At 46.4% G+C, this 20,115-nt stretch overlaps 2 protein-coding genes across 10 annotated transcripts in view; both read right to left on the bottom strand.

Moving 5' to 3' along the window:
* Positions 1-4,556, bottom strand: part of LOC105496302 (RB transcriptional corepressor like 1) — a 90,005-nt gene extending 85,449 nt beyond the window's left edge. The window contains exon 1 of one of the 4 annotated variants that reach the window (XM_071079351.1): positions 4,188-4,556. In XM_071079351.1, the coding sequence (XP_070935452.1) occupies positions 4,188-4,466 (279 nt within the window). In that variant the 5' untranslated portion in view covers positions 4,467-4,556. Of the gene's footprint in view, positions 1-4,173 lie in introns of all 4 variants that reach the window. The other 3 variants (XM_071079350.1, XM_011766624.3, XM_071079352.1) reach the window with 3 other exon arrangements.
* A 7,193-nt stretch (positions 4,557-11,749) lies between these two features.
* The window catches only part of LOC105496305 (maestro heat like repeat family member 8), a 78,175-nt gene continuing 69,809 nt past the window's right edge, over positions 11,750-20,115 (bottom strand). For 2 of the 6 annotated variants that reach the window (XM_011766630.3, XM_011766632.3), the window contains 3 exons: positions 19,475-19,540; positions 13,354-13,525; positions 11,750-11,942 (listed from right to left, as the gene is read on the bottom strand). In XM_011766630.3, coding sequence (XP_011764932.2) covers positions 13,377-13,525; positions 19,475-19,540 — 215 coding nt within the window. In that variant the 3' untranslated portion in view covers positions 11,750-11,942; positions 13,354-13,376. Of the gene's footprint in view, positions 11,943-13,353; positions 13,570-19,474; positions 19,541-20,115 lie in introns of those variants that run through there. The other 4 variants (XM_071079347.1, XM_071079349.1, XM_011766631.3 and 1 more) reach the window with 3 other exon arrangements.

The raw sequence follows: 20,115 nt of genomic DNA, 5'->3' as shown, positions 1-20,115 counted from the left end.
AAGAGTTGTTTGGGAATAGCATCTAAGTACTATAGAGCCTTTGGATACAGGCTACTAAATGAAAATTCTAGCAAGATGGTGAAAATATAACTCCTAAAATTATTGTTTCAATTTTTTTTTTTTTAGGCGTTAAAGAATACGCTTTTTATTTTACTTTTTAAAACAGGGTCTCATTATGTTGCCCCAGGCTGCAGTGCAGTGATGCTATCAGGGCCACTGCAGCCTTGACTTCCCAGGAATCAGGGCCATTGCGGCCTCAACCTCCCAGGCTCAAACAATCCCCCCCCTTAGCCTCTGGAGTAGTTGGGACTAAAGGCACATGCCACCACACCCAGCTAATTTTTGTAGAGATGGGAGCCCAAGCTGGTCTCAAACTCCTGGGCTCAAGTGATCCGCCTGCCTCAGCCTCCCAAAACGTTGGGATAACAGGTGTGAGCCACCATGCCCAGTCTATTTTATTTTTTGTAGCGACAGGGTCTCACTATGCTGTCGAGGCTGGTCTTAAACTCCTGGGCTCAAGAGATCCTCCTGCCTCAGCCTCCCAAAGTGCTGGGATTATAGGCGTGAGCCACTGTGCCTGGCCTGATTTTCTTTCCTTAAAAAAGTCAACTATTTTATTCCATGAGAACAAAATAGAATACAATTATATTTGATAAAATCCTATTTCATAAAAATTCTATGAATTCTATGATATCAGAAACCGGTTTTTTTTGCATTTCTAAGGCCTACTTACCAGGCCTTAGAAATGCAAAAAAAGGCTTCTGATCTCACAGAACTTCACATCTGGAGCTAAGAAGAGGAACAGATACTATTATTTATAATTGGTGAGATATAGAAGCTATAAGAAGAATTGAAAAAGTGTTGTAGGAGAATATAGTGCAGTGAATAACTGATTTTGACTAGAGTTTAGAGAAGGCCTCACAAAAGGAGACAAAATTTGTAAATCACTAAAAATGTAAGCAGGTGGCCGGGCGCGGTGGCTCAAGCCTGTAATCCCAGCACTTTGGGAGGCCGAGACGGGCGGATCATGAGGTCAGGAGATCGAGACCATCCTGGCTAACACGGTGAAACCCCATCTCTACTAAAAATACAAGAAAATTAGCCGGGCGAGGTGGCGGGCGCCTGTAGTCCCAGCTACTCGGGAGGCTGAGGCAGGAGAATGGCGTGAACCCGGGGGAGCGGAGCTTGCAGTGAGCCGAGATCGCGCCACTGCACTCCAGCCTGGGGCACAGAGCAAGACTCCGCGTCAAAAAAAAAAAAAAAAAAAAAATGTAAGCAGGAGTTTGTCAGGTAGACTAGAGAGGGGTACGGATTGGAGAAAGACTTCTAGGAAGCATCTGAGATATATGAAAATGACTACTCCAAATGTCTTTAACAAAAATTGATTTTAAAAAAAGGGGAAAATAAAACACTGGATAGAATAAACACAAAATTTCAGTTCATATATTTGTGCTTTCTAAAGCAAGCATTGGGCTGGGCACGGTGGCTCATGCCTGTAATCCCAATGCTCTGGGAGGCTGCGGCACAAGAATCACTTGAGGCCAGTTCAAGACCAGCTTGGGCAACATAGTCAGATACCATCTCCATAAAAAATTGAAAAATTAGCTGAGCACGGTGGCGTATGCCTGTAGTCCCAGCTACTGGGGAGGCTGAAGCAGGAAGATCACTTGAGCCTAGGAGTTTGAGTTTACAGTGAACTACAATTGCACCACTGCATTCCAGGCCTGGTCAAAAGAGCAAGACTCTGTTTCTTTTCTTTTCTTTCTTTTTTTTTTTTTTTGTGACGGAGTTTTACTCTTGTTGTGCAGGGTGGAGTGCAATGGCGCAATCTCGTCTCACTGCAACCTCTACCTCCCAGGTTCAAGTGATTCTCCTGCCTCAGCCTCCCCAGTAGCTGGAATTACAGGCGCATATCACCATGCCCGGCTAATTTTACATTTTTAGTAGAGACGGGGTTTCACCATGCTGGCCAGGCTGGTCTTGGACCTAAGAAGATCTGCCCACTTCGGCCTCCCAAAGTGCTGCGATTACAGACGTGAGCCACCGTGTGCCCAGCCAAGACCCTGTTTCTAAGGAAGAAAAAAAGAAAGAAAGAAAAAAAAAAACAATAAATAAATAAATAAAGCAAACATTGAAGTTGTCCTATTCAACTCTGCCTAATTAGAGATTTAGCTCTCAACCTTTCCTGGTGTTGGGGGTGATGGGAAAGATTCCAGGCAGAGGGAACGGCACGGATATACCACAAAACTGGGAACAAGCTTGTCATATTCAAGAATCTGAAACAGGTGCACGCCTTGACCGTTTTGACACAGTAAATACTTATTCAATGACAGATGGTGTGACCTTGGGCAAGAGAGACCAAATGAGACTAGGATGTCAGAAATGCTTTTTCAGGCTTTCAAAAATCAATCTGTTTTCAATTGAGAGGCCATTCATTCTAATCTGTCTTTTTTTTTTTTTCTTTTTTTTTTTTTTTTGAGACAGAGTCTCACTCTGTGGCCCAGGCTGGAGTGCAGTCGTGCCATCTCGGCTCACTGCAAGCCCCGCCTCCCGGGTTCAGGCCATTCTCCTGTCTCAGCCTCCTGAGTAGCTGGGACTACAGGTGCCCGCCACCATGCCCGGCTAATTCTTTGTATTTTCAGTAGAGATGGGGTTTCACTGTGTTAGCCAGGATGGTCTCAATCTCCTGACCTCGTGATCTGCCCGCCTTGGCCTCCCAAAGAGCTGGGATTACAAGCATGAGCCACCGTCTCTGGCTAATCTCCCTTACTTTCTTATTCTTCTCACAGCTTTCCAGTCATGCCACCCACGGATGTGGACCATTGTCCTTTACCCAGTCTATCCAGTCTGGAAGACTTTTTCAGGTACTTTTCCTTCATATATAGGCACACAGTCAATATACATCCAACTCTATGCCTTTGAACCCAGCAATTATTTCACTGGGTGGTGAGTCAGTGGTGCACCCTGGGAGTTGGTCCAGCGCCCTTGGCACATGAAAGCCTTTGAACATGTGGCCAGTGGAGAGCTACATGAAATACACTCCATCAGGCTTATGCTCATCTTGCTCTCTTTAGATAGAGTCTTGCTCTGTCGCCCAGGCTGGAGTGCAGTGGTGTGATCTCTGCTCACTGCAGCTTATGCCTCCTGGGTTCAAGCAATTCTCCTGCCTCAGCCTTCCAAGTAGCTGGGATTACAGGCAGGCGCCAACACACCCAGCTAATTTTTGTAGTTTTTAGTAGAGACGGGGTTTCGCCATGTTGCCCAGGTTGGTCTCAAACTCCTGGCCTCAAATGATCCGCCCGCCTTGGCCTCCCAAAGTGCTGGGATTACAGGCGTGAGCCACCACGCCCAGCCTGGGTTTCTGTATTAGAATAACCCTGGGCAAGACAACCTTCTGAGCCTTGCCATTATCACCTGGAAAACAGGTCTAATACTCATCGCCATGCCATGTTCACAGGGCTGTTGTGAAGATAAAATGCAAGAATGATGGGGAAAAAAATCGAGTAATTATAACTGACATTTGTTTTATTCAGAGCTAGACGCTGATGCAAAGCATCAGGACGATGCTCTGACAGAGGAGGAAACGCAGGGCTGAGATCAGCTTCGTATGCACACTGGCTTTGATCAAACCGCTGCACAGCAACCAGCAGCTCCACCCTGATGAAGCAGAGGGTGGAGGTTAAACGGCTCAGACCCTGGGTCTGGCTCCATCTCTAACCGCGTGACCTTGGGCCTGTAGCTTAACCTGTCTGGGGTTCCGCTTCCTCTTGCGTGGAACGGGGATCACAGAAGGGGTTCAGACGGAACTGAGAGGGTCCATTTAAAGCTCTGGCCAGTGGTGTCTTGGTAGGCAGTTCATTTTCACTTTACCATTATATTTGTTCTTACCGATTTAAGGGCACCACCATGACGTTTGTGGCGCTTAGCGGGGTAAAGTGTGGTCAGGAAGACCGGGGTTTGAGTGGCGCAGGGCCTAGGCCGCTCCTTTTCTGGGCTTCAGTTTCCCGCCTCAAAATGATGGGCGGATTGGTTGAGCAACACCCACCCTTCCCGCCCCTCGGCGCCTGGCTGCGCAGCGACCCTCCTAGATGGGGAAACTCCCACCACCCCATAGGCCGGGGAAGGGGCGGGGCAGGGGTGGGGCCTGGCGAGGGTAGGGTCCGGCCGCCCTACCTGCTGCCGCTCACCTCTAGGCTGTAGTTGCCTCGGATGGCAGTAAAGTCGTCCAGGGCTTCGGCCGCGCTCCCCTCGTCCAGGTTCAGCTCCTGGCACAGGGCCTGTAGCGCCTCCCCGGCTGCGGCGACCACCGCCACCCCCTCAGCGTGGGACTCGTCCTCGAACATCCCTTCAGGCCCAGCGGGCGGCGCGCCACGGCCCCCGACTTCTTTCTGCCTCCCAGGCGCGCTACCCACAACCACCTGCGCCAAAGCGCGCGAAAACTTGCAGTTGCGGGGGTGCTTCGTCATGCACCGTGTGCCTCCGCTTTTCTCCTCAAAAAAAAGTCCGTTTTTCCTCCGGAGCTCCTAGCCGTCCCTCCCCGGAAATGTGATAAGAATACGGACCTCAGATTCTGAAATACCTGGCCTTAGCCCTTGGCTGGTCGCGGGGGGCCGAGCCGGCGGGACAAAAAAAAGAGCGGAGGGATCCTCAGCCTGCGCGCAGAGCCTGCTGGGAGATGTAGTCCATCTCCTGGGAGATGAAGCCCGCGGCCTCCCCCTGTCTTCCTGGTTAGGCTCCTGGGTTTTTGGGCAGGCCTGGGCTGCCTACTGCGAGGTGGCCTGGTGCAGCGTAGTGAGATGCCTCCTCTATCCACGGGCCCTGGGTTTGTCACTGTCCCGGGGCGCCAAACATAATCTGACTGAGCTGTACCCCTTGAGTTAGGAGATGGAGGCTGGAAGAGAAAAAAAATAGCCCCTGGACGAAGAGGGGCCTCCTGGGACTCTCCCCAAAGTCCCAGTGCCCAGTGAGCGGTTCGCTAAATGACGGAGGGAAAGGACTGGTGAGGGATATTAGAAGATGGATCCTCATCTTATGTTAGTCGCTAAAAGACGCGGGCAGAGAAGACTGCAGTAATGAGGCAGGAGAATAGGGTCTGGAGGCAGGCATCCTATGGCTGTTTCACGTGACTTCCTAGAACTAAATTGAAAGGAAAACCCCAACTTTCCACGCCTAAGTAACAAAAGAACCAGAGGTTATTCCCTTGGACCTTTCATGCATGGCAGATGGGAAATTGACCGTCCACAAGAAACCACACTGAGCGCCTTCCAGTCTTCATTTGCAACTTTGTAACTTCACTCCAGCCTCTGAATGGTTGTGAGAGGTGACAATGTGGTAGCAGCCCTCACTCTCAGCGCCTCCTCGGCCTCAGCGTCCACTCTGGCGGCGCCTGAGGAGCCCTTCAGCCCGCCATGGCACCGTGGGAGCCCCTCTCTGGGCTGGCTGAGGCCGGAGCCGCCTCCCTATGCTTGCAGGGAGGTGTGGAGGGAGAGGTGCGGGTGGGAACCGGGGCTCGCGGGCCAGTGTAAGTTCCAGCGGGCGCGGGCTGGGGATCGGCGGGCCCCGCACACGGAGCGGCCAGCTGGCGCCGCCGGCCCAGGGCAGTGAGGGGCTTAGCACCCGGGCCAGCAGCTGCGGAAGTTGCGCTGGGTCCCCCAGCAGTGCCGGCACGCCCGCGCCGCACTCAAATTCTCGTTGGGCCTTAGCTGTCTCCCCGCGGGGCAGGGCTAGGGACCTACAGCTCGCCATGTCTGAGCTCCACCCCCTGCGGTGGGCTCCTGCGTGGCCTGAGCCTCCCCGACGGGAGCCGCCCCCTGCTCAGTGAGGCCCGGTCCCATCGACCGCCCAAGGACTGAGGAGTGCAGGCGCGGCTCCGGACTGGCGGGCAGCTCCCCCTGCAGCCCCCGTGCAGGATCCACTAGGTGAAGCCAGCTAGGATCCTGAGCAGGATGGGGACTTGGAGAACTTTTATGGCTAGAGGATCGTAAATACACCAATCAGCACTCTGTGTCTAGCTCAAGGTTTGTAAATACACCAATTGATAATCTGTATCTAGCTAACTCAGTGTCTAGCTAACCTAGTGGGGACTTGGAGAACTTTTCCATCTAGCACTCTGTGTCTAGCTCAAGGATTGTTAATCAGCACTCTGTCAAAACGGACCAATCAGTTCTCTGTAAAATAGACCAATCAGCTCTCTGTAAAATGGACCAATCAGCAGGATGTGGGTGGGGTCAGATAAGGGAATAAAAGCAGGCTGCCCGAACCAGTAGTGGCAACCGGTTTGGGGTCCCTTTCCATGGTGTGGAAGCTTTGTTGTTTTGCTCTTTGCAATAAATCTTGCTGCTGCTCAGTCTTTGGGTCCACGCTGCCTTTATTGCAAAGGTCTGCAACTTCACTCCTGAAGCCAACGAGACCACGAACCCACTGGGAAGAACAAACAACTCCAGACGCGCTGCCTTTAAGAGCTGTAACACTCACCCGGGAAGCAGCTTCACTACTGACAGTGAGACGACAAACCCACCAGAAGGAAGAAGCTCCAGACACATCTGAACGTCTGAAGAAAGAAACTCTGGACACACCATCTTTAAGAACTGTAACACCGCGAGGGTCTCCGGCTTCATTCTTGAAGTCAGTGAGACCAAGAACCCACCCATTCTGGACACAGTTGCTGTCCACAACCAATCAGACTGATGGCGGGAGAGTCTCCGTTTGCGTAATAGTATAATTTTGTAACTTCACCCTGGCCTCTGATTGGTTGCTTTCTGCAACCACTCAGACTGATTGTGGGCTACCACTTCAGTTACACTGAGTAAGCATAAAGTGACCAATGGGAAACTTCTAGGGGGTATTTGGACCCAAGAAGATTCTGTATCTGGGCCCTGGAGCTGCTGTGTGGGTCTGCTTCCCCACTATGGAGTGTACTTTTGTTTTCAAGAAATCCCTGTCTTCGTTCTTTTGTTGTTTCATTGTTTATTTGCTTTGCCTGTAATCCCAGTACTTTGAGAGGCCGAGGCAGGTGGATCACTTGAGGCCAGGAGTTCGAGACCAGCCAGGACAAGGCAAAACCCCGTCACTACTAAAAATATAAAAATTAGCTGTGCGTGTGGGTGCACCTGTGTAATCCCAGCAACCTGGGCAACTGAAACATGAGAATTGAGAATTGCTTGAACCGGGGAGGCAGAGGCTGTAGTAAGCCAAGATTGCACCACTGTACTCCAGTCTGGGTTACAGAGACTCTGTCTCAAAAACAACCAACCAACCAGCTGAGGACACATCTGTCAAACCCAGCCTCACCTACTTGCATTTAAAACCCGAAATCAATATGCTCTTCCTTATACTGATTTTATTTTTTCTGATTATCCCAGGGCATGCCCATGTAACCCAAAATTGAGCTTTTCTGAATAGAAAATGAAGTATGGCAGGCCGGGCGTGGCGGCTCACGCCTGTAATCCCAGCACTTTGGGAGGCTGAGGCGGGCGGGTCACCAGGTCAGGAGATCGAGATCATCCTGGCCAATATGGTGAAACACCGTCTCTACTAAAAATAAAAAAATTAGCTGGGCATGGTGGCGGGCGCTTGTAATCCCAGCTACTTGGCAGGCTGAGGTAGAAGAATAGCTGGAACCCGGGAGGCGGAGGTTGCAGTGAGCCAAGATCGTGCCACTGCACTCCAGCCTGGTGACAGAGAAAGAAAAAGAAAATGAAGTATGGGTAGTGAAATAGATTTACTCTGCCCTTCATTTTTGATTCAGATACATATGAAGGTTGTTTCTATTTTGATCCCATTGTGTGATAGCCTCTATGATTAGCCTCCCTGTTGTGGTTTAATATTTCAGAGTTCTCCCAAAGCATGTGGTTGGAGCCTGATTATGACCTTTAAGGATTCCAAGACGAAAAAGGTTATAGTGTGCACCTTTCCAAATGTACTTCAAAATATATGCAATTCTAAATCACAAAGTAAGTGTAAGAAAGTACAAGAAAGGTCTAATTAATTTTCCGAAGATGTCTCTTTCATTTTGAAATTCTTAATTTTTTTTTTTCCTTTTTTGTCTTCCAGCTTTGCTATGCCTTAAGCAGAAAATCAGTCTGCACTTGCCCCTCTCAGGACAAACTGCTTGTCTAACCTTGTTTTTTGTTTTTTTTTAAAGCAGTTGATAGTTGTGGGGGAGGGGCAAGACCCGACATCACTTTTTTTTTTTTTTTTTTTTTTTTTTTGGAGACAGTCTCACTCTATCACCCAGGCTGGAGTGCAGTGGCAAGATCTCAGCTCACTGCAACTTCTGCCTCCCGAGTTCAAGCAATTCTCCTTCCTCAGCCCCCCGAGTAACTGGGACTACAGGTGCACGCCACCACACCCGGCTTTTTTTTTTTTTTTTTAATTCATTTTTAGTAGAGATGGGGTTTCACCATGATGGCCAGGCTGGTCTTGAACTCCTGACCCCAGGAGATCCACCCGCCTCGGCCTCCCAAAATGCTGGGATTATAGGCGTGAGTTACTATGCCTGGCTGGACCTCACCATTCTTTTTTTTTTGAGACGGAGTCTCACTCGGTCGCCCAGGTTGGAGTGCAGTGGCATGATCTCCGCTCACTGCAAGCTCCGCATCCTGGGTTCACGCCATTCTCCTGCCTCAGCCTCCTGAGTGGCTGGGACTACAGGCGCCCGCCACCACGCCCGGCTAATTTTTTTTTGTATTTTTAGCAGAGACGGGGTTTCACCGTGTTAGCCAGGATGGTCTTGATCTCCTGACCTCGTGATATGCCCACCTCGGCCTCCCTAAGTGCTGGGATTACAGGCGTGAGCCACAGTGCCCGGCCGACCTCACCATTCTTAATCTTCTTTTTCCTCAGAGGAAAAACTAAAGTGGTGATCTTTAAGCTGGGTCTGCACTGTAGAAGTAGTGCGTTACAAAGATTAATAAAGCCTCTCCACCCACAAAACGGGGAAAGGATTTGCATACAATCTTAGAAAAGCAAATGTAAATGGCTTTTAGATGTGAAAAGATGCCCAACTTTTTTTCTTTCTTCCTTTCCTTTCCTTTCTTTCCTTTATCTGTTTCTTTCTTTCCTTCCTTCCTCCCTTCCTCCTTCCCTCCCTTCCTTCCTTACTTCCTCCCTTCCTTCCTTTTATTTATTTATTTATTTATTTATTTATTTATTTATTTATTGAGATGGAGTCTCACTCTGGTCACCCAGGCTGCAGTGCGATGGTGCAATATCGGCTCATTGCAACTTCCACCTCCTGGTTTCAAGCAATTCTCCTGCCTCAGCCTCCTGAGCAGCTGGGACTACAGGCATGCGCCACCATGCCACGGTAAATTTTGTAGCTTTTAGTAGAGATGGAGTTTCACCATGTTGGCCAGGATGGTCTCAATCTCTTGACCTTGTGATCTGCCCGCCTCGGCCTCCCAAAGTGCTGGGGTTACAGGCGTGAGCCACTGCGCCCGGCCCCAACCTTTCTAATAGGAAAAATATATATATGCAAGTTTAAGCCAGTGTAAAACCATATTTTAAATCTATTCAATTGTCAAAAATCCAAAAGTTTGAAAATGTTCCAGCAACTCCCCATTTCTTTCAGGGTTAAGCCAAGCTCCTTGTCCTGGCCTACAAGGCACTGAGGGTCTGGTGGTCCCCTGTCTAACTCTGCCTTCATTTGCTACTCTCCCCTTTCTCACCCTACCCTAGTCATATTTGTGATTCCTTATGGCTACCTTTTTTTCCTTTAATTTGGAAAAATGCAAACTCAATTTTTATTTAGTCATAACCACAATGTTTAAAAAAAGTAAAGCATTTCATCCAAATCACTAACTAAAAGATAATAGCTAAGAATACTTAAACCAGATATCAAAGAATTGGGGGAAATGGGGGCCAGGCATGGTGGCTCATGCCTGTAATCCCAGCATTTTGGGAGGCTGAGGTGGACAGATCACTTGAGGCCAGGAGTTCAAGCCCAGCCTGGCCAAAATGGCAAAACCCTGTCTCTACTAAAAATACAAAAATTAGTTGGGCATGATGATGCTCGCCTGTAGTCCCAGCTACTCGGGAGGCTGAGGCAGGAGGAGAATCACTTGAACCGGGAAGGCAGAGGTTGCAGTAAGCTGAGATTACACCACTGCACTCCAGTCTGGGCAACAGAGCGACACTCCGTCTCGGGGAAAAAAAAAAAAAAAAAAATTTTAATGCAATTAACCATTAGATATTTCCATTCTTCACCTGCCAGTTGTTCCATTTCCTTTCTTTTTTTCCCATATCACCTCCAAAATGTCCCTCCATTGCCCTAGATAGCTCAGCTCTGGCTCTCTGTGTATATTCTTCAACCAAACAAGAGCCTGAGAATCAGATTGATGGTGACTATTTCTAATTAGTTCAGTGTGCCTCTTGGGGGTCTCCCACAATTCCACATGCAACTTACAAAAGTGGTCGCCCAGCACAAACTAATCTCTTTTCCCAGAAAATTTCTGCTTGTAAGAAATTTTTCGGCCGGGCGCGGTGGCTCAAGCCTGTAATCCCAGCACTTTGGGAGGCCGAGACGGGCGGATCACGAGGTCAGGAGTTCGAGACCATCCTGGCTAACACGGTGAAACCCCGTCTCTACTAAAAAATACAAAAAACTAGCCGGGCGAGGTGGCGGGCGCCTGTAGTCCCGGCTACTCGGGAGGCTGAGGCAGGAGAATGGCGTAAAAACCCGGGAGGCAGAGCTTGCAGTGAGCTGAGATCCAGCCACTGCACTCCAGCCTGGGCGACACAGCGAGACTCCGTCTCAAAAAAAAAAAAAAAAAAAAAAAAAAAAAGAAATTTTTCTCCATTTATGCTTAAAGCAGACAGTAGGTACTCAACAAATAATAGTTCCTATCCTAGAGCCATTTGAGGATCTGACATCGGTTATAGGAGAGGGAATCATGAAAATGGAAAAAAGGGGAGAAGGAGTGGAAAACTTGGATATATTGGGATATATTTACCATTACACCAATTCAGAGATTTTTTTCTTGTTTGGAGGTTTTTTCCTTTTTTTTTTTTTTTTTTTTTAGACGGAGTCTTATACTGTCACCTGGGCTGGAGTGCAGTGGCATGATCTTGGCTCACTGCAACCTCTGCCTCCTGGGTTAAAGTGATTCTTCTGCCTCAGCCTCCTGAGTAGGTGAGACTACAGGCACATGACACCATGCCCGGGTATTTGCATTTTTAGTAGAGACAGGGTTTCGCTATGTTGGCCAGGTTGGTCTGAAACTCCTGACCTCATGATCTGCCTGCCTCGGGCTTCCAAAGTGCTGGGATTATAGGCATGAGCCACTGCACCTGGCCACTTGGAGTTTTTAAGGGAAAGGAAAAGGAAGAAGACAGGGCCATAAAGGATTTCACAAAAAATACATCATTAAATATGAAACTATTAGAATGGATTGCTGGCCAGGCATGGTAGCTCACATCTGTAATCCCAGCACTTAGGAGGCCAAGGTGAGCAGATTACTTAAACTCAGGAATTTGAGACTATCCTGGGCAACACGGCAAAACCCCATCTCTACCAAAAATACAAAAAATTAGCTGGGCATGGTGGCACACACCTGTAGTCCCAGCTATTTGGGAGGCTCAGTGGGGAGGATCACTTGAGCCCAGGAGGCTGAGGTTGCAGTGAGTCATCATCGTGCCACTGCACTCCAGCCTGGGTAAATGAGTGAGACCCTGTCTCAAAAAAAAAAAAAAAAAAAAAAAAAAAAAAGTTATTTTATTCTTAATATTGTTGGCAATTAAGCAGACATACTAACACTGTAACATTAACATTTATTTAGAATCTCTTTTCAAGCTGTCCTTGACCTGCTTCTCAAGACTGGAATTCTGCTGGGTGCGGTGGTACATGCTTGTAATCTCAGCACTTTGGGAGGCTGACACAGGAGGATGACTTGAGGCCATGAGTTCAAGACTAGCCTACCTGCACAACATAGCAAGATTCTGTCCTACAAAAAAAAAAAAAGAAAAAAAATTAGCTTATTCATCTGTAGTTCTTAGTCCCTGGTGCGAGTCCAGTACAAGGGGGAGGACAGGGAATTAACAATCACTAAATATGTACTCTGTGCTCAATCTGTCTAATACCTCTTACACATACTCTTTCATTTATTCCTTTCAACAAGCCTTTAGTTAGAAAACGCTATCTCCATTTTTTACATAAACCTGCAGTTGAGAAATAATTTTTTTTAATGTTTCCAGAAAGTCAGCTATAATGCTGGCATTTGATCCCAGACCTGTACACTCTGAACTTCATATTTCCACTGTATTATTTTGCCTATTCCAAATATAGCTCTATTTACAGAGCAAATAATTGTGCTATTTGGTAAGATAGCATGTGCAATATAAAATCCAGTTTATGATTTAAATGGAGGCAGAAGATGTAGATATAGGCAAACCCTAACATCACCTATATTAGCTCTTGTTTCTGTTTTGCCTTTCCCATTTGACAAAGAACGGTTTGTAGCAGTTAAGGGCTATCTTATTTTCTGAGATGGAGACAACAGCATGAAGGGCTATTTAACAGGTATGGTTGGTTGTATGTGCCTGTAGTTCCAGCTACTTAGTAGGCTGAGGCAGGAGGCCAGGACTTCGAGGTTAGTGAGTTGTGATCATGCCATTGCACTTGAACTTGGGTGACAGAGGGAGACCCTATCTCTAAAAGAAATCAAACAAACAAACAAAAAAAGATGTGAACTTTTTTTTTTTTTTTTGAGACAGAGTCTTACTCTGTCACCCAGGCTGGAATGCAGTGGCGTGACTTTGGCTCATTGCAACCTCTGCCTCCTGGGTTCAAGCGGTTCTCCTGCCTCGGCCTCCCAAGTACCTGGGATTACAGGTGCCTGCCACCATGCCTAGCTAATTTTTGTATTTTAAGTAGAGACGGGGTTTCATCATGTTGGCCAGGCTGGTCTCAAACTCCTGACCTCAAGTGATCTGCCTGCCTTGGAGTCCCAAAGTGCTGGGATTATAGGCGTGAGGTACCATGCCCGGCCAAAAACTCTGTAGATTTTTTTTTTTTTTTTTGTATTTTTTTTTTTAGTAGAGACGGGGTTTCACTGTGTTCGCCAGGATGGTCTCGATCTCCTGACCTCGTGATCCGCCCGTCTCGGCCTCCCAAAGTGCTGGGATTACAGGCTTGAGCCACCGCGCCCGGCTAACTCTGTAGATTTTTAAACTGTATCTGCAATTTTAAACTAAGAACTGCCCTCCTCTATATCTTCTTCAAGGTTTTGAAAGCAAAAAACACGTTGGAGGTAATTAAATGGGTAGAGGTGGCTTAATGCTGGCATTGTTTTAAGTCTGAAAAAAGGGGGGCTGGCATCAGTGACTTCTGTGGTTTCTGAAAGGATTGGTTTTTACCTGATGTTGCTTGCCTTGTGTTTCTAGGCAGAGGACCTGCCCATGAGCTTCTGCAACCAGTTCACTCTCTGCTTAGGTTTTGGTTCGGCGCTTGCCATCTGGACTAGTAACAGAGTCTGGGAGGTGATGATGCACAGCGAGGGCTCAGGGTCACACAGCAGGTCTCTCAGATCTAGCGGCAGGCAAACACAGGTTGGAGGTAAAAGCCCCTGACATCTATGGAAATGAACGAAGGTCTAGATAGCAAAAAGCTTACATGCCCATAGCAGCTTAGATTACAGGTCCAACTGTCTAAAAGTTTATATATCAGTGAATTGATTCCAATTTTGATCTACAAAACCTACTGGTTTCTGAGTTGCCAAACATTTCACTCTTCTGCAATAATCACATTCCAAGTAGTCTTTCTAAAGTCAAATTATCTGGACCTCCCAAGCCATGTCTAATGTTAATATCTAAGTTCCTGTGTTGGTCCTAGAAGTAACTCTTACATCACTATCCTCTTTTAATTACAAAAAACAAACAAACAAACAAACAAAAAAAACACAAAAAACTTTTAGTTTTTAATGTTTTCTTTTTTTTTTCTTTTTTTTTTTTTTTGAGATGAAGTCTCCTTCTGTTGCCCAGGCTGGAGTGCAGTGACACGATCTCGGCTCACCATGTTTCACCATGTTGGCCAGGCTGGTCTTGAACTCCTGACCTCAAGTGATCCGCCCACCTTGGCCTCCCAAAGTGCTGGGATTACAGGTGTGAGCTACCGTGCCAAGCAGTTTTTATGTTTTCATATTACAAAATAAATACATGTTCATTGTGCAGAAAATTTAGATATTACATGTAAGCACAAGAAGAAAAGTCACCCATAATCCTACCATCTAGAGATAACTACTGTTATTTTCAATGTATATCTTTCTGGTCTTTTTTTTCATACATTTATATTTACATATATATGCTTTTACTTTTTGTCCAAATGGAACCATATGACCTAGGAATTGCAAATGCTGGTTTTATTTAATGATACCACATCATCATTTATCTGAGTCATTTAAAAATTATTCTAGCACTTTGGGAAGCCTAGGGAGGTGGATCACCTGAGCCCAGGAGTTCAAAACCAGCCTGGGCAACACGGCAAAACCCTACGCCTACATAATATCAAAATATAAAACACTAGCCAGGTGTGGTGCCTTGTGCCTGTAGTCCCAGCTACTTGGGAGACTGAGGTGGGAGGATCCCTTCAGCCTAGGAGGTAGAGATTGCAATGAACTGAGATCGTGCCACTGCATTCCAGCCTGGGCAACAGGCTGAGATCCTGTTTCAAAATAAATAAATAAATAAGTAAAATGAAAATTATTCTATAATATTTTTCATGGCTATTCAGGTTGAGGATCCCGTATCCAAAATGTTTGGAAGCAGAAGTGTTTTGGAAATTAGACTGTTTCGGATTTTGGAAGACGTGCATATACATAATGAGATATTTTGGGGATAGGACTGAAGTCTAAACACAAAATTCATTTATGTTTCATATACACCTTATAAATATACCCTGAAGGTAATTTTATATTATACAATATTTTAAATAGTTTTGTGCATGAAACAAAGTTTTGACTGTGTGTGTGTGTGTGTGTGTGTGTGTGTGTGTGTGTGTGTGTGTGTGTGTGTGTTTTAAACAGAGTCTCACTCTGTCACCCAGAGTGACAGATCTTGGCTCACTGCAACCTCCGTCTCCCGGGTTGAAGCGATTCTCCTGCCTCAGGCTCCTGAGTAGCTGGGATTATAGGTGCGCACCATTACGCCCGGCTACTTTTTGTATTTTTAGTAGACAGGGCTTCACCATGTTGGCCAGGCTGGTCTTGAACTCCTGACCTCAGATGATCTGCCTGCCTTGGCGTCCCAAAGTGCTAGGATTACAGGTGTGAGCCACCACAACTGCTTGATTGTGTTTTGTCTTATGAGGTAGGTCAGGTATGGAATTTTCCCATTGTGGTGTCACGTTAACACTCAAGAAGTTTCAGGGTGGACAGCATTTCAGATTTTGGATTTTTCTGATTAGGGATGCTCAACCTGTATATAATTCTACAATATGAATATGCTATAATTTATTTAATTATCTGTTGTTTCCAATCTAGATTATTTCCCATTTTTGTTATTCTAAATAACACTAAAATGAACATTCCTGTAATTATTTCTGCTTATTTTCATAGATTAAATTCCTAAATAAGAATTGATAAGTCAGGTTGGGCACGGTGGCTTGCGCCTGTAATCCCAGGATTTTGGAAGGCCGAGGCGGGCAGCTCACGAGGTCAGAAGTTCGAGACCAGCCTGACCAACATGGTGAAACCCCATCTCTATTAAAATACAAAAAATAGCCGGGCATGGTGCCTGTAATCCCAGCTACTCAGGAGGCAGAGGCAGGAGAATCTCCCTCTTTTTTTTTTTTGAGACGAAGTCTCACTCTGTCACCCAGGCTGGAGTGCAGTGGCACGATCTCGGCTCACTGCAATCTCCGCCTCCCAGGTTGAAGCGATTCTCCTTGAATCACACCTGGCTAATTTTTGTATTTTTAGTAGAGATGGGGTTTCACCATGTTGGCCAGGTTGGTCTCAAACTCCTGACCTTAGGTGATCCACCCACCTGGGCCTCCCAAACTGCTGGGATTACAGGCATGAGCCATTGTGTCCGGCTCGAAGTTTATTAATTGGTAATCTTTGCCATTTCGACAGAAAAACGCATACTGGCATCTCATCATGATTTATTTTGCAAACCTCTGATTACTAGTAATATCAAATATCTTTCATCTATTTATTGGCCATTTGTAATTATTCTATGAACCGCTTATTCATATTGTTTGCCACTTTTCTTTTGAGGATTTCTAATTTGATTTAAGGGTATTAACCCTTTAGCATGTTGCAAATATTTCCCTTCATATTATTGTTTGCATTTCACTTTTAACTATTTCTCTCTTTTTCAAAGTTGGTTTTTAAAATTTTGATGTAGACAAATCTACCATTCTTTTATTTTATGGATATGCCTTTGGTATCATACCTAGAAAAGGATCTTTTTTATTTTTATTTTATTTATTTAATTAATTTTTTTTTTGAGACAGAGTCTTGCTCTGCTGCTCCAGCTGGAGTGCAGTGTCACGTTCTTGACTCACTGCAACCTCTGCCTCCCAGGTTCAAGCAGTTCTCATGTCTCAGCCTCCTGAGTAGCTGGGATTACAGGTGCACATCAATATGCCCAGCTAATTTTTGTATTTTTAGTAGAGACGGGGTTTTGCCATGTTGGCCAGGCTGGTCTTGAACTCCTGGCCTCAGGTGATCTACCACCTCAGCCTTCCAAAGTGCTGGGAATACAGGCATGAGCCACTACGCCGGGCCAGGTTCTCTTTTTTATGTATAATTCTCCAAGCTCTCAAAAACGCTCAAGACCTCTTCATAATTTGGAGCTTTATACTTATTAAGCAGTGTTTTGCCTTTAAATTCATCTTGTTTGCTTCCAAAATGTAACACTTCACTAGTTTGTAGTTTCTTTCACTTGTTGCATTGAGGTCTGTCCACATGTTCCACAGAACATTCATTATTTATTTATTTATTTATTATTTTTTGAGATGAAGGCTCACTCTGTCCCTAGGCTGGAGTGCAATGGCGCATCTCAGCTCACTGAAACCTCCGCCTCCCAGGTTCATGTGATTCTCCTGCTTCTGTCTCCCGAGTAGCTGGACTACAGGCATGCACCATGGGCCATCACACCTGGCTAATTTTGTATTTTTAGTAGAGAGGGGATTTCACCATGTTAGCCAGGCTGGTCTTGAACTTCTGACCTAAGGTGATCCACCTGCCTGGGCCTCCCAAAGTGCTGGGATTACAGGCGTGAGCCACCACACCTGGCCATGTTCCACAGAACATGAAATGTTAATCACATATGGTTCATTCTAATCTATATGCACATAATTATATATATTTTCTAGATCTTTCATACAGATAACTTTTGAATGGAAAAGGAAGTTTCGTCCCCCTTTTAGATTAGAAAATAATTTCCTTTTATTTGAACAGAATCAGCCACGTAGAATCCTATCCCTTGGAATAATCTCCCTTCCTCCCTCTCTCCCTCCCTCCCTCCTCCCTCCCTCCCTTCTCCCTCCCTCCTCCCTCCTCTCTTCCTCTCTTTCTCTCTTTGACGGAATCTTACTCTGTCACCCAGGCTGGAGTGCAGTGGTGCAGTCTCGGCTCACTGAAGCCTTGACCTCCTGGGCTCAAACAATGTTCCCGCATTGGCCTCCTGAGTAGCTGGAACCACAGGCACATACCACCACACCGACTAATTTTCTTTTTTTAATAGAGGCCAGGTGCAGTGGCTCATGCCTGTAATCCTGGCACTTTGGGAGGCTGAGGCAGGCGGATCACCTGAAGTAAGAAGTTCAAGAACAGCCTGGACAACATGGAGAAACCCATCTCTACTAAAAATATAAAAATTAGCCAGGCATGGTGGCGGGCACCTGTAATCCCAGCTACCTGGGAGACTGAGGCACGAGAATCATTTGAAACCAGGAGGTGGAGGCTGCAGTGAGTTGAGATTGCACCACTGCACTCCAGCCTCGGCAATAGAGCGAGACTCCATCTCAAAAAAAAAAAAAAAAAAAAAAAAAAAATATATATATATATATATATATATATATATAAAGAGAGAGAGAGAGACACGAAATCTCACTATGTTGCCCTGGCTGGTCTTGAACTCCTGGGCTCCAGTAATCCTCCCACCTCAGCCTCCCTAAGTGCTGGAATTACAGGTGTGAGCCATTGCACCCAGCCTCCTTTCTTTGCTTCTGGTATCTGTGAGGAAGTGGGAGACCTTAGAGAAAAGTGGCATGATCTTTCTTAAATAAACTTTAGCTGCTAGCCGTTTCACCAGTTATGTTTTTATTTTATAAGTAATGAATTGCTCAGGATTTTGATTAGATTCTGCAAGTAATAATTTTGGATTGTAAGACAGCATCATATGGCATTTTCTAATGGTAGGACTACTTCTTAGTGGGAATAAAGAATGCCTGTTTTGGGCCGGGCGCGGTGGCTCACGCCTGTAATCCCAGCACTTTGGGAGGCCGAGGCGGGCGGATCACAAGGTCAGGAGATCAAGACCACGGTGAAACCCCGTCTCTACTAAAAATTACAAAAAATTAGCCGGGCGCGGTTGTGGGCGCCTGTAGTCCCAGCTACTCGGGAGGCTGAGGCAGGAGAATGGCGTGAACCCGGGAGGCGGAGCTTGCAGTGAGCCGAGATCGCGCCACTGTACTCCAGCCTGAGCGACAGAGCGAGACTCCGTCTCAAAAAAAAAAAAAAAAAAAAAAAGAATGCCTGTTTTGGCCGGGCGCAGTGGCTCATGCCTGTAATCCCAGCACTTTGGGAGGCTGAGGTGGGTGGATCACCTGAGGCCAAGAGTTTGAGACCAGCCTGACCAATATGGTGAAATCCCATCTCTACCAAAAATACAAAAATTAGCAGGGCGTGGTAGCACGTGCCTGTAATCCCAGCTACTCAGGAGGCTGAGGCAGGAGAATCACTTGAACCTGGGAGGTGGAGGCTGCAGTGAGCCGGTATCAGGCTACTGCACTCAACTGTGCGACAGAGCAAGACTCCGTCTCGAAAGAAAAAAAAAGAATGCCTGTGTCTCAGAACAGGGGATTTGAAAGAAAAACATTAAAGAAAAAAATTAAAGAAAAATGTCACTATAAAGCATCTCTATTACCAAGTCCTACCTACGTTACAGGACAACTGCTTATAGAAAATAGTGCTGCAGTCATCTCTGTGGTACTTGTGAGGAATCATCATAATTTCCTAAGATAGTATTTCTAGGTAATGTCTTATTTGCTGACAGACAAGGCTCAGGAACTGTCCCCAAGACTCATCAAAGCTAGTTTCCAGACAAATAGGGTCATGTCCTTTCCTAAAGGGAAACTGGACTGGAATGGGACTGTCATTCAGCTGAAATCACCAATAGCACTCCTGCTACAAAAGCCAGGTTTTCTAGAGCTCAGGGTCTCAGCTCTGCTATAAAGCCTTCCCACAGCGGCTGCCTCAGATACCTTCCAAAATATGGGTACACCCCAAATTCAAGGACTGTTATCACTTACCATCCTCTATCCGGTCAGTACCCATCCTCCTGAGCTCATTGTGATCCATGTACTTCGATAAAAGGCCTAAAGGCAGGATAAAGTCAATGAGTACTGTGATCTGGCTTTTGCTCTGGGAAATGAATATCTAAAAGTTTTTATCATTAAGACATCTAAGCAGCTGGTGGAATCAGCCTTCTGATAATTAGGCAGATTCCAAAAACTGGGCTTCCACGTGCCTGGTAGTTACCTATAGGTAGCAGAGCCCCTTTTTCCAAGGTCATCTTCATAAAGAATGGGGATACTTGGCCATGTGCAGTGACTCACAGCCGGGTACGGTGACTAACGCCTGTAATCCCAGCACTTTGGGAGGCTGAGGCGGGAAGACTGCTTGAGCCCAGGAGTTTAAGACCAGTCTGGGCAATGTAGCAAGACCTTGTCTCTTAAAAAAAAAAAAAAAAAAAAAAAAATTGGCTGCGCATGGTGGCACATGCCTATAGTCCCAGCTACTCAAGAGGCTGAGGGAGGTAGGAGGATTGCTTGAGCCTAGGATGTTGAGGCTGCAGCGAGCCATTATCGTGCCACTGTGCTTCAACTTGGGCAACAAAGTGAGACCTTGTCTCAAACCACCACCCCTGCCCGCACATATAAAACCCCCACAC

The sequence above is a fragment of the Macaca nemestrina genome, chromosome 15 (assembly GCF_043159975.1).
Source record: "Macaca nemestrina isolate mMacNem1 chromosome 15, mMacNem.hap1, whole genome shotgun sequence".
Lineage (NCBI taxonomy): Eukaryota > Metazoa > Chordata > Mammalia > Primates > Cercopithecidae > Macaca > Macaca nemestrina.
This window is presented reverse-complemented; position numbering and strand designations above follow the sequence as displayed.